Source organism: Protobothrops mucrosquamatus, unplaced genomic scaffold (assembly GCF_001527695.2).
Source record: "Protobothrops mucrosquamatus isolate PMUCROS unplaced genomic scaffold, P.Mucros_1.0 scaffold373, whole genome shotgun sequence".
Classification (NCBI taxonomy): domain Eukaryota; kingdom Metazoa; phylum Chordata; class Lepidosauria; order Squamata; family Viperidae; genus Protobothrops; species Protobothrops mucrosquamatus.
In genome coordinates this window covers 740,472-755,002 of record NW_015386705.1, presented here as the reverse complement: position 1 = coordinate 755,002, position 14,531 = coordinate 740,472, and the positions used below count along the sequence as shown (strand labels likewise).

General features: G+C 36.7%; 1 protein-coding gene across 1 annotated transcript in view; it reads left to right on the top strand.

Moving 5' to 3' along the window:
- Window positions 1-14,531, top strand: part of PLCG1 (phospholipase C gamma 1) — an 81,157-nt gene that overhangs the window by 36,036 nt on the left and 30,590 nt on the right. The window contains exons 5-11 of the mRNA XM_029284097.1: window positions 775-868; window positions 1,099-1,146; window positions 8,193-8,277; window positions 9,308-9,391; window positions 9,745-9,767; window positions 10,521-10,593; window positions 13,319-13,420. Coding sequence (XP_029139930.1) covers window positions 775-868; window positions 1,099-1,146; window positions 8,193-8,277; window positions 9,308-9,391; window positions 9,745-9,767; window positions 10,521-10,593; window positions 13,319-13,420 — 509 coding nt within the window. The remainder of the gene's footprint in view (window positions 1-774; window positions 869-1,098; window positions 1,147-8,192; window positions 8,278-9,307; window positions 9,392-9,744; window positions 9,768-10,520; window positions 10,594-13,318; window positions 13,421-14,531) is intronic.

Genomic DNA, 14,531 nt, shown 5'->3' with positions numbered 1-14,531 from the left:
GGGGGGGGATCCTATATAGAGTACTTTCTAAGGTAAACTAAGGGGAAGATAAAGAAAAATCTCATTGTTCAGTATGGATCGTGTTCTGCTCACTTCCCTTTGTTGAGGGTAATTCTTCAAAAGGCATTAATCATAGGGCAGGATTCTGGATTTGTGCAGAATCTGGGGTGCCCAACCCTCAACTCATACTATGTGCCCTATGGCTGCACAAGCAGTGAATAGACTGACTAGAATAGTGAATGTGGCATGAAACAATTAAGCAAACATGTTACTATATACCATATTCTGAATAAGAGCGATCAATCTGCATCCTTATTATGCTACTGTAGGATAGTTGTTTGAACTGGCTGATAGACATATCTTTAAATGATTATTAGCTTTCATAGCATGGCACTAGCCTGTTTGTTGACATTCAGCTATGCTAAAGTAAGTTTTGGCATGCACATTTATGGTCTGAAAATATGAAAAAAGAACTAACTTGATTACTGAAGTTCCCCGTAGATCCTTCTTGTTTGCCATGTGGGATTTGCCTCAGAAGATAACAAACACATTTCTTCCTTACTTAGAGAGCATAATGAATTGAATGCGTTGAAATAATGTGATTGTTCCTCTTTAAAGACTGGTTTTATAGCTATTATAATTTGTAAATATCAAAATTGATGGGGTTAGTTTCCGTCTATTGGAAACCAGCTGCAAAGTGACTTCCTTCTTGGATATAGGGGTCAGTGCCTGTGTCATGTCTTGACAGGCTCGGTTTGTTCTTTATTTTCACAGCCACTTCCGAAGATGAAGTCAACATGTGGATCAAAGGGTTGAACTGGCTTGTGGCAGATACCCTAAAAGCTGCTACTCCATTGCAAATTGAAAGGTAAGAAAACAATTTGTAACAGAAGGACCATTTCAAGCACAGGGCATACTATATATAGGTTTCACTGCCTCTCCTTCATTGCCAGCATCTTTCTATGTGTATTAAAACCCATGCTTCCTTTCATAGTAGTTCAAACATATATAATCTGCAGGATTTGGGGGATTCTTAAAGAGGAAGAATTTGTGATTCACTGACATATTTACAAATATTTCAAAACTATTTACTTTTAGGTGGCTTCGGAAACAGTTCTACTTTATCGACCGCAACAGAGAGGATAGGTAAATAGAAAGCTACTGTTATACGTTATGAGATGTGATGTATTTGAGTAAGAAAAGAGGGCATACAAGTCTAAAAATTAGTTTTCTGTTTAATTTAATCGAAAAATGAATTTGGATGATTAGAACAGTAGTATAATCCAAGTAGGAATAGTGTCTATTCCTAACAGGAAAAAAGTAACATTTTAATTAAGTAAAAATATGCCTCTTGATTAATAGAGAAGTAACATTTTCCACTGTATGTGCATGTAAATTGTGTGTGTGTGTGTGTGTGTACATGCATAAATATAAGTGCTTGGAAAAAAACTGCAGACAACAATCAATAATTGTTGTTTTTGAAAAATGCAAGAGTGCTTCAACTAAAATGAATTCTGCTGCAACAGGAAACTTAGAATACTATTCTGGGAATATTTTTGTCTGCATATAAATGTATGTAAGTTAATTGATAGATGAAGAGACTAATACTTGAATTAATAATTAATTAAATTTCTTTAACTGTGACTCTGAGGTACTCCATAATTTAATGCAAAGGTGGTTTATTTTCTTGACATCCACATATTAGGATGAATGAGCTTGGACATTAAAGGTGAATGCTGGAGACCCGAACTTTTCTCTCTCTCTCTTCAAGAAAGTGAAGGCAATTTGAAATAATATGTTCATTCCAATTGAATTTTAAAAATGCATTTAACTAGAAGTAACAATAGAACAAAATATCTGCACACCATGAGAAACAAAATCCCTTGTCTTCTTACTAACAACAAATCTCAATGGGAATCTTATTAAGGAAGTTCAGGAGCTTCATATGAACATATGCTTTGCCATATGCTATATAGAGATAGGCTATTCTATTTCTCCCCTCAAAAAAAATATTTCAACATGTATAATGTGAACTCTTTATTGTGGTCTCTCGTATGTGTTCTTTCAACTTGATGTCACATGAGCCTCCCACGTGACAGTAGCACTTTTCTACAAAGTATTTCTAATAATTGCACAATTGCTGTCTGAGATTCAGAAACGTAGGCTTGTGTGCTGGAATTTCCCTTCAGGTTCTTCCACAATAAATCCTTATATTTCTGTTTAGGGTTTTCTAAATGTAATAAGTCTTTTGGTGACTGGCAAAAACTAGATCCTGGAGGGGCATTCATCATGGGGAATAACAATCTCTGATGTGTTTGTGTGATGTATTCACCTCCAAATGCTTATTGGCTGAATATTAATTTGACAATCCTTGAAAAAGTAAAAGAAAGGAACATAAACTTGAATTATTTGATCGAGGTTAAAACAGATATGTTGTTATCTATTCCAACCCTTAATGGACTTTTGCTGACAAACTTTTAGGGATTTGTGTATAGGTAAAGAGATGGGATATGGGAAGAAGAGATCATTTATTGTATTTTAACAAAGGTTTAACAGAAAGAGAAAGAAAGAATTGGTGTGGTGAAATTGATGTAGGAATTAGAGTAGTAAGGTTCTAGATTTGCATCTCCTTCAAGGAAGTGCATATAGTTACTATACAGTAACCCATAATGCAACACAGCTCTTAAACAGGAAAGGCTAGCAGATTGCTAGCAATAAATTTCAGCATTCACTTTTTTCATTCCTTTGGACTAAACCACAGTCATTGACCAACATGAGAAATCACACTGGGGAGTACTGAGGACATTTTAAGATGGATGCTTAAAACCTCACAGGGCAGTAGTGAAATCCAGCAGCTGATAAGTATTTCCCATGTGTTCTATATCCAGAGTCTGTTGCAGAACACGTGGCTGTGTATCTGAAAGATTGATTCATAAAAATTAAAAAGGGAGGATTCTGGGAAATGCAACATATTTCTGCATGATATGCTGGGAACTGGTTTTGATTATGAGCCGTTAGGTCATAATCTTAGCGCTTAGATCAGTGTTTCTCAACCTTGACAATTTTAAGGCATGTGGACTTCAACTCCCAGAATTCCACAGCCAGCCTTGCTGGCTGTGGAATTCTGGGAGTTGAAGTCCACATGCCTTAAAATTGTCAAGGTTGAGAAACACTGGCTTAGATAGCTTTTCCAGGATGATACATCCCCAGCTCTTCAGGCCTTTCTATGGTATAACTGTGACTGCTACAATTCTCTTTTCCTTCCAAGATGATAAATAACTAAAACTGAGAAGATTCTGAGATGGAGAAAGTTGCTTAAGGTGCCTTAGGTGAAGGCCAGCCTCAAGAGGAGCCTAGCAATTATGCACCTGTGGCTGAAATAGCCAAGGAACATGCAAGAAACTTGAAAGCAGCAGAAAATGAGGGGCTGGATCTGGGACCTCTTCCTAGCCCTAGAGTGCTTGGTTCCCCCTGTTCTATTTTGTGATTTTTATTTCTACTGATTTCCTGCCCTGACAAGAGACTTTAGCTTGTTTGCAGAGTGTCTGGAAACCAAGACAGAGGCAGTCACAACATTAATAGAACATGGAGCTGTAACTAACCAAAGAGAGAAGCAACCTAGAACTAAGGAGAAACTTCCTGACAGTTAGAACAATTAACCAGTGGAACAACCTGCCTCCAGAAGTGGTGAATGCTCCAACACTGGAAGTTTTTAAGAAGAAACTGGACAGCCATTTGTCCGAAATGGTATAGGGTTTCCTGCCTGAGCAGGGGGTTGGACTAGATGACCTCCAAGGTCCCTTCCAACTTTATCATCATCATTATTATTATTATAAACACTGATCAGAGAAGTTTTCAACACATATACTAAGCCAGCCTGGTACCTAATGAACTTTTGTCATTTTTTCTAATTTCTGTGTGTTGATAAAAAAAGATTCCACTGTGTTTTCCTGTTCCCAGTTTGAAAGGGAAAGAACCAAGATACAATGGACTTACAAGTTTAACAATGACCCTTTTCCAAGAAAAGTTAATGGGCTGCTTTTTGTATAAGGAGAACAATTAGATTATGAACAATTTAACAATCAAAAACAATTTATTATAGGCTTTTAAATTCTGAATGGCACTTATCCTCTTTATGTGGATGTATTTGCTTTTTTGTTGAAAGTTTCAGCTACAAAATCATCACTGGCCATTGAGATATCTTAGTAGTCTCCAACCTTTTTCTTTATATAGGCCACTGTATCTTCAGCAAAAGTGAATGCCATTGCCTAAGTAAATTGTTTAATAAGAAAACTAACATAGCTCATGATTTGTAAGCCGCCCAGAGTCACCTGGTTGAGTTGGTTAGCTATAGAAATTGAATGAATCAATTAATTAATCAATCAAAATGACAGTCAAAACTGTGTCTCACAAGATTAATTTTGCAACTATTTTCAATAACATAGTATGTTCACAGAAAATCAAGGGTCTGGAACCACCTTTTCTGATTAACAAGTTTTATTAAAAGCCATAAGCTTTTGTGAGCTGCAATTTACTATGCACAATTTAAATTGTGGTGAGATAAGTGGAAAGGAAAAGGAAGATAGCTTGGTTATGCAGATGCAAGTTACACAAGATATGTTACAAGTAATTTATCTTTTGTTATATTAATTTTATTAAAAGTTACAATTAAAATAATACGACTAATAATACAAATAAAATGCAGAAAAGAAAAAATAGAAAAGGAAGAAAAATATATAGTACAAAAAGAGAAATATATAAAGAAATGGTTTTTCCCTTTATCACAACAAGTATAAATAATTTTAATAACTTATGCCTTCTTTTAAAATGCAACAAATTCTGCCATGATCATTGGCTCCACATTTAGCAGAGTTATCTTCATTTCTTCCCCAGAAGTCCTTGATAATCAGTTAACCTTATCAATTAACAATTGCAATGTGTTAAAATTCATTGGATTCATTGAGATTTTCTGAGATAACTGAAGCCTTTTGATATATATGAGTTCAATAGTTTCTCAGTCTTTGTGAAGAGGAAGACTTCTAAAAAAAATCCTAATGTTTTATTTGACAATAGAACAGCTGCATCTAGTGTACATGTGTTTCCAAGGTCATCAAACTATTGAGGGAATTCTTCTTGAGAGGGAAGCTATAGTAAAATCTACTGTCCAGTTAAAATCTATAAGATTAATGTGTAACACATTTGGCAATGAAAATTCAAAGTATGCCTCAGAACAGATTAGAATGGCTCAATTTGTCAATGTGCTTTTGCTTAAGTGCAGTGCTTTCTACTGCTGCCTGTTGGCGTCAGTCTCTCTTTGCTTCCAGCCAAAGAGGAGAGGGAGAAATTGTGTCCTGGGAATCAAATTAACTATTCATACATATTTGACAGTGTGTTGCTAAAGCTTCCTTGCTATACTAAACCTGTGCACCAGGCTTCTTCAAGAAATACTGAAGATATTTAGCACTTGCTAATTTGTAAAATGTTGGAAATCAAAACTGGTTCAGTGACATGTGCCAGCTTTGTGACCTTGGACCAGTCATTCTCTTTCCATTTGCCTTACAGGGTTGTTGTTGTGGGGAAGATAGGAGGAAGGAGTCTTATATTCACTGCCTTGAATTGTTTATAATTGTTTATAAAATAATAAAAATAATAATGATAGGAAATAAATAAAATAAATATTGCAGAGGTATATTACCTTTGCACGCTGAGCAGCCATGCTTGGCATTTAAGTGAGATTGTGGACTGCCCACACCAGTTTATGGGGCAGGACCAAAAAGCAGGCAGAGCATGATGGAAAGGATTTCCATTTGTTACTGGAATCATTAAATACTGGACTGTGTGGGTGTGGGTGTGGAGATGTGTATAAATATGTATAAAACGGAGAAGATATTTTTTTCTCACCCACTGAGATCTGGAAGTCATAAATGGGTTGTAGCCAAATTCCATTTCCTGAACTAATGACTGAGCTAATCTTTGGACTGTAAGGTTATATGTCTGCAACATGCATTTCTCAGGAGTTCAACCGAATTTTGGGGGGGGTCCCCCTCCCTAAGTGGATTAATTCCAGCTATCTTGTTTTGTTGTGGGAAGAGTTTTACAATCTCTGTTCCTGGGTGGAGGAGACCGGCATTTCTTGGATGCCAGGAACACATGAGTTATTTGCCAACAGTTCATCATCTGCAATAGATTTCTTTTGGATTTCATCAGTCATTGGTGGACTGACAAATTGCAATATATTATAAGAACTCAGCAGCAGTCTTGCTCTGTGGAAAAGAGGAACCCAGCAAGTGGTTCATTGCAGACTAGCACCTCATTCTGAAGCCTCCAGGCTCCCCTGCTTCCATGTTTCATGGTCACTACAATATTTGGTGTGGTTATGGGATATGTACTCCAAGCAGACAAGAAACTTGCAATTTTTCAGAAGAATGGTTTTGATTATTGTATTCCAGTATAACATTTGGGGAATTGATTAATTCAATTGATGATCAGAACATAAAAAAGTTGTAGTGGTATATCGTGTAGTGTAGGAGTGATAAACCTACTACTGTTTTTGTATCTCAGCCAAACAATTGTGCAATTTAATTTTCAAGGAGCCTCTTATACATTGCTTCCATAAGAGTGCCTAGTCAGCAAGATATGATTTCAGTCAAACATTTCATTTTGTCCCTCCTTTTTCATCCTTTCTATAATGATTCTATTTCACCGTTTCTTCAGTATTATGTAACTTTTGTCTGGCAAATTGGCCACGGCAAATTGTCCCGTGGCAAGTTGGCTGTGGTGAGCTGGCCACAGTGAGTTTTCTGTGGCACATTGGCCATGGCAAGGTGGCCTAGGTGAGTTGGCGGTGGTGAGTTGTCTTGGATCCGCCTAGACCTGTTTGATGACCCCTCATGAATAATATTGCAATATTCTTCCTTAAGTGCTGCAAATTGCAAGGGGAGATCAATCATAGAAGATAATTGGTTTTCACTGTTGATAAGCATAGATTGAACCTCAGAAGCACAATTAAAATTGAGAAACACATTCTTTCTTGATAAAGTCAAGAAACAATTTATTACAGTATAGTGATGATGATATTATCCGTTCAGTCGAGTCAGACTCTTGGCAATTCTATGGGCCAGGTCTCATCTTCTAATCTGCACTATTGAGTTTTTCTATGCTCTGGCTGATGTGAAGCTTTGATAGTGTTCAGCCATTGTATTTTTTGACAGCCAGGTTTCCTTTTACCACTGACTCTTCCAAACATAATTGCTTTCTCCAGTGAATTCCCCCGCATGACATGACCAAAGTAAGTGAGATGCAGTTTTGTGATTTTGCCTTCTAGTGACATGTCTGGTGTTAGGCACTCCATTATTTGCTTGTCACCTTTGCTTCCTAAGGAATACGCCGGCAGGAGACTTCTCCAGCCCCACAGCTCAAACATTGATTTTCTTCTTCTCTTGCTTTTTTAAAGTCTATACAAATAATTTGTATTATTTGAAGGAGACCCATTTCTCAAGTAATTTATGAATTTGAAGAAAGCAAACCTCCTTTTCTATAGCTATTGAGGAAAAAGAAGAAAAAACAAATGTTTATTTTGAAATAATTTCAATTGTTTGGAAAAGAACCACAACAACAATTTCCTTTCACGTACTACAGTCTGAGACTGCTGGTTTTAATAACTACTCCAGTATTTGTAATTTTGGAAGTACTTCGAGATAATCTCTTCTGTTTGGCCAAGGGTTGTTGATAGGTTTGACCTATGATTTTTTTTTTCTATTCACTGATTAGCTTGAAGTGTTTTTGTCCATTTTTAAGGAAATAAATCATAGGATTTTGGATAATCAACTTAAATCTGATAGTTAGAACATCAGAACATCAGAAAAATGGAAGGAAGTTTGTTTTTAAAAAATTCAGTTTCCACAGTGATCCCACAAAGCCAGAATATATGGAAGACTAACAGGCAAGGCCTCACAAGAGGCCAACATTGACTACTCTTAAGAACTATTCTGAACTATGTCAGGAGGCTGACAGGTGCAGCATCTGAGGGGTGGAATGGAGGAAATGCTTTTATCCTTTCATAATAATGCTTATCTTGTTTTATTGTGTTTTCCATCTTTCAAGCAATTGTGAGAATTTTAAAAGTTGCAGTGCATAACTACAAAAATATGTCTCATTCATTTATTCTCTTTTTTCCTACCCTGCTAATGTAGAATTTCTGCAAAAGACTTAAAAAATATGCTATCTCAAGTCAACTACCGTGTCCCCAACATGAGATTTCTAAGAGAGAGATTATCAGTAAGTATTTGGTATTTTCTCCTTGTTTATATGTGCAGAGTTTTGATCTCATTGATAAAAGTTGCAGCTTGATATACTATTGTATGATTTTTAAAAAAAAAAATTAATTATTTTTTTGTGTGTGCCATCAAGTTAGCGTCGATGCCTGGTGACTGCCCTGGACTAGTCTTTGCAGTTTTCTTGGCAAATTCCAGAAATGGTTTGCCATTGCCTGCTTCCTAGGGCTGAGAAAGTGTGACTGACCCAAGGTGGATTGATGCCTAAAGCAGGATTAGAACTGCTGGATGTCACATTTGGATTTCAGATTGCTGCACCCTATGAATTTACCCATTTATTGAGATTGGTCTTGTTCTACTCAGATTAAGAACTTTATTGTTACTGATCATTTGTATCTGGAACCTTCTGCATTTTTTTTTTGTTAGATTTATATCTGTCCTTCAAGAGCTCAGGGTGGGGTACAAAGAGCTGTCTCCTCTCATTTATCCCACAATTAACAATATGAAGTAGGTATTGCTGAAAGACTAACTGGCTAAATCACCTGGTGAACTTCCTTTGCCAAGAGTGGGATTGAATCTGAATTTCTTTGGTTGTAATCCTAGTACCTCCCTGTTCACCGCCCTGAGTCCCGTAAGGGAGATAGGGCGGTATATAAATTTAAATAATAAATAAATAAATAAATAGTACCTTAAATACAGTTTCTTCTTTTTATTAGTGAATAAACCAGTCTTTCCCAGTCTGGAATTCTTCATGTGTATGTTATCTTGAAATCTCAAATTGCTGAGCCTACATGGCCAAAGCAAGTTAAGGAAGATTGGGGAAAAGATGGTAAAAGATCTTGAAAATGCATCTCTGCTTTGTACATTTAAGATGCATTATTAAAACACAAAAGTTCTTCCCTCCCCTTCTTTTAGAAAATGGTACAAGCAAAAAGCAGTGAGTGCTTTATTTATCACAAATGAGATAATATATATATGACAGAATAATAGCCTATTTTAAGATTTTTGTTTGCTTGTTTTCTCTTTACTATCAGGATGTGGAGCAGAGAAATGGGGATATCACTTATGGACAATTTGTTCAGCTGTACCAGAGCTTGATGTACAATGCACAGAAAGGAGTAAGACGCTTCTGATCTTAATTCTGATGACATTTTTTAAAGAACTAATAAATGTATTATTCTACAGACTTTATTTTTATCTTTCAGCAATATTTTCTTAGAGGTGGGTACTGTCGTGCATATTCTCACTCACCTTCACACACATTTTCATGTGCATATGCAAAAATCCGTATGTATAATGATTGTACATAAGGAATCACTGAAGGGTCTGTTCAGGACCTTTGTAAACTATACACTGGAAAATGGCTTTATTATTTCTGTGAGAAGCAGCATTGCAGTTCCTCTATTGACGTCCAAAGTAGGATGCTTAAATTTAATAAGCACAATGACTGACTTTTGTTTCTTCTGTGTAGATGGCTGTTCCATTCTTAGAAAGGTAAACTGCTTTATTTCCTATTGGGGCTGGGATGGAAATTAAAATGGCTTTCAGCTATCAGAATATGCTGATAATGAATCATTAGTTAATTAATCAAAGCACAGATTATGCATTCATAGTGTTCTGTTAGTTCTCTATTTCACTGCACAGTATGGTATGGTTGTATATTGTTGTATTGATCTGTTTTGGAAATATTATAAAATCTCAAATTCTGGGACAAGAGCTGCTTTTTCTAATAATTTGGTGCCAGCCATTACAGAATTATGTCTGATAGCAAAATGCAACATTTATGCAAATTATTTTGCTTTTTTACCAATTGCTGTGATAACAAAGTTCAGTATTCTTGAAAGTTCTGTGCTCCTTTTAATCAAACTTGCATTTGAAGTCTGTTATTTATTGATATCAGATATATGTCTGATACTGTCTGACCACAATCCTTTATGCTGATATGTTCCTTGTCCCAATTTTCCCTGATAGAGTCAATGTAAAGGAATGAGCTCTATCAATAGCCAAGCTTTATCTATTACTTTCACTGCCATGTTAATTTTTGCATTGGCATTGTTTAAATATGACATTAATCCATAATGTAATTTATTTTTGACATAACTTCACATGAGAATCCACCATTGCATCTTCATGTTATGTACGAGAGTTATATGTAAACAGTAACTCTATATATTTAAGCTTGTTTGGGTTCGAGAAGTGACAGCTGCCTTCTAACCCACCTGTCTTATCTTGCACTTTATCTTAAAGCAATGGGGAGAGATCCGAATACCACAGAATTTCTCTGTCAGAGTTCCAGACATTTTTGCTAGAATACCAAATGGTAAGTTCATATTGTAGAAGGAACACAGAGAAAGAGAGAGAGAGAGAGAGAGATGTTGAGAAAGAATAAGAACCAAAATTTGATGCAGATAAAAGTTTTGCTTAAGCTGTACTTGATTTCTGGTAATTAATGTGAATATGCCTACATTATTTTCTTAGCAATCACTAAGAAATGGTTTGTCATTGCCTTTTTAAAGTGTTGCTAAACTACTCTGTGGAGTAGGCCTAGTGTTTTCTGGTAGTCTTTCATGCAACTAGTTCAACACTGTTCACGTTTTTTGAAATCACCCAAGGTTAGCTAGATGAAGTAACATAATGATGATAACAACAACAACAATAATAATATAATAATAATAAAGGCAGGAAACCCTATACCATTTCAGACAAATGGCTGTCCAGTCTCTTCTTAAAAACTTCCAGTGTTGGAGCATTCACCACTTCTGGAGGCAGGTTGTTCCACTGGTTAATTGTTCTAACTGTCAGGAAGTTACTCCTTAGTTCTAGGTTGCTTCTCTCCTTGATTAGTTTCCACCCGTTGCTTCTTGTCCTGCCTTCAGGCGCTTTGGGAAATAGCTTGACTCCCTCTTCTTTGTGGCAGCCCCTGAGATATTGAAACACTGCTATCATGTCCCCCCTCGTCCTTCTCTTCATTAAACTAGACATACCCAATTCCAGCAACCGTTCCTTATGTGCTTTAGCCTCCAGTCCCCTAATCATCTTTGTTGCTCTTCTCTGTACTCTTTCTAGAGTCTCAATTTCTTTTTTACATTGTGGTGACCAAAACTGGATGCAGTATTCCAAGTGTGGCCTTACCAAGGCGTTATAAAGTGGTATTAATACTTCATGTGATCTTGATTCTATCCCTCTGTTAATGCAGCCTAGCACTGTGTTGGCCTTTTTGGCAGCTGCAGCACACTGCTGGCTCATATTTAAGTGATTGTCCACTAGGACTCTGAGGTCCCTCTCACAGTTACTACTATTGAGCAAGGTACCCCCTATACTATACCTGTACGTTTGGTTTTTCTTGCCTAAATGTAGAACCTTACTTTTTTCACCATTGAATTTCATTTTGTTAGATAGCACCCAGTGTTCAAGTCTGTCCAGATCCTCCTGTATCCTAAGCCTATCTTCTTGAGTATTGGCTATTCCTGCCAGCTTGGTGTCATCTGCAAATTTGATGATTTCGCCATCTATCTCCTCGTCCAAATCGTTGATGAAGATGTTGAAGAGCACTGGGCCCAGAACAGAGCCCTGGGACACCCCACTACACATTTCCCTCCGTGTAGATGCAGTTCTATTGAGGACCACACGCTGAGTATGGCCGGTCAGCCAGCTACAGATCCATCTGGTGGTGATGCTGTCTAACCCACATTTTTCTATCTTATCAAGTAGTAGGTTGTGATCTACTTTATCAAATGCCTTACTAAACTCCAAGTAAATTACATCCACAGCATTCCTCTGATCCACTAATTTTGTCACTTGGTCAAAGAATGTGATAAAATTTGTCTGGCATGATCATTTTTGACAAACCCATGTTGGCTTTTAGTAATGACTTTGTTTGCCTCTAGGTGTTCGCTGATTCGTTGTTTGATTATCTTTTCCAGAATCTTCCCAGGTATTGAGGTCAGGCTGATAAGTCTGTAATTTCCTGGGTCCATTTTTTTCCTTTTTTGAAGATGGGAACTACATCAGCTCTTTTTCAGTCCTCCGGTAGTTCCCCATTGCTCCAAGATCTTTGAAAAATATAGTTCAATGGTTCTGAGATCACATCTGCCAGTTCCTTGAGAACCCTGGGGTGTAATCCATCTGGTCCTGGCGATTTGAACTCGTCTAGACTGGACAGATGGTCACTTAACTTGTATTTCTGTTTTGTTTTTATGGCACTATTTTTGGTAGGTTGGTCTGTTTTTTCCCCTTTGTGTAAAGACAGATGCAAAAAATGAGTTAAATAGTTCTGCTTTCTCCCTGTTGCTTGTCACCTTCTTGCCACTTTCCCCCACTAATGGACCAATCATTTCCTTCACTTTTTTCTTGTTTTTTATATGTTGAAAGAAGCTTTTTTGTTATTTTTGACTTTGGTCGCAAGCCTTAGTTCATTTTGAACCTTAGCTTTCCTCACTTCATCTTTGCAAGCTCGGGCTATTTGCTGATATTCTGACTTAGTTATGTGCCCTCTTTCCACTTTCTATACTTGTCCTTTTTATCTTTCAATTTGTCAGAGAGTTCTTTATGCAGCCATGCTGGTTTCTTTTGAGAGCTGTTATTTTTCCTCTTTGTTGGTATTGTGTGGGACTGGGCTTTTATTATCTCACTTTTCAAAATTTCCCAAGCTTCTTGAGTTGTTTTCCCCTTGAGGATTCTCATCCATGGAATCCTTCCTAAGCCCTCTCTAAGTTTATTGAAATTAGCTCTCTTAAAGTCCAAGATTCTAGTTTGACTGTGTTCTATTGCTTGTGCTTCCATAATGTTGAATTCCAATATTGCATGATCACTTCCTCCCAAGGTTCCTGTGGCTTCAACACCTTCTATCATTTCATCTCTGTTAGTGAGAATTAGATCCAAAATGGCTAATCCCCTAGTTCTATTTCTATGGACTTAACTTAGATATCAGTCATAAAATTTAAAAATATGATTGTATATATGTATGTATGTATTTACTTACTTACTTAGTAATAAATAGAATATCTAGCTTCTAAAACTCCACCTTTCTCCATCCTCGTATACAGGAGCTTTGGGCTGCAGACCTTTCCTTGGTGCAAGATTTTATGTTTACTTTCTTGTCAGATCCATTGAGAGTAATTGAAGAACCTTATTTTTCTTCAGATGAGGTAAGACTCTCAAGAATCTCATTGAAAAAAATAGAACAGGAATGATAGAGGCAGTTGGCTTTACAATTCCCAAATCATTGACATCAGAGTTCTCTATACTACACTGTAGTGAGTAATGCTACAAGGTACCATAAAGGTCAGTTCCATACATGGCAGGAAAGGAACACTGTAGCAAGTATCTTTCCTCTTTTTGTGTAGATCTTTTCTTGCAATTTAAAATATTAAATAAGTTGCAACTTTGACTTTTCTAAGAAGGGCGCTAAGACTTCTCATTGGTAATTGCTGGAATTATATTTGATTGGTTCTAATAATACTGGGCAATTATGTAGTCCTAGAAATTATAAGTAAGGATAATTAGATTGAGTTGGAACATAGATAATTATATGGAAAACATGCAGTTGATTGGGGGTTTGTTGTTTTCTAGACCTAATACAAAGTTCTAGTGTTAGCATGGAATGTTATCTCAGAAACAATCTTACCATATTTAGAATATTCTCCAGTATAGGATCTGCCTAAATAAATCAAGGATTTCTTAAGCAATTGGCCTTTGGTCAGCATAATTTTGAGTTTGAAACAAAGAAGGATTTAGTTGTTCCAGACAGTTTTTAAGGCACTGGTGAATTTGTTGTCACCCTGCACGCTTACTCTCTCATACCTCCTTTTTCTGAAGGAGATGGACTGTTTAGAAATAGGAAATATAAATAAAATAAACAGATAAATATGAAACTGCTGGGTGAGGTCATCTGCTAGTTTGAGGTTATATCTTTTCACTTGGAACCAGCAAATAATGCTGTCAAGGTTTTGCATGGAGGTTGTGAGTTTGGATAGGGAGAACCTCCAACTCATTACTACCAAGACCTAGTGACTATGGGTGTTTCAACCATCCAGATTTGAGTATATTCCTTCTGACCTTGAATGGGGTTACACTTCCCCTTTCAACGTTGGTATGCAGTCACGTTTTTCCTGGAGTCAAAGATTCTGCTTCAAAAGCAGGTGTCAGTTGTGCTTATGAAGGCATTTGCATAACTTCGTCCAATGAGCTAGTTGTGTCCTTTCCTAAATTGGGAGGGCCATTCAAATACTCACTCATGCCTAGTCACTTCACAACTTG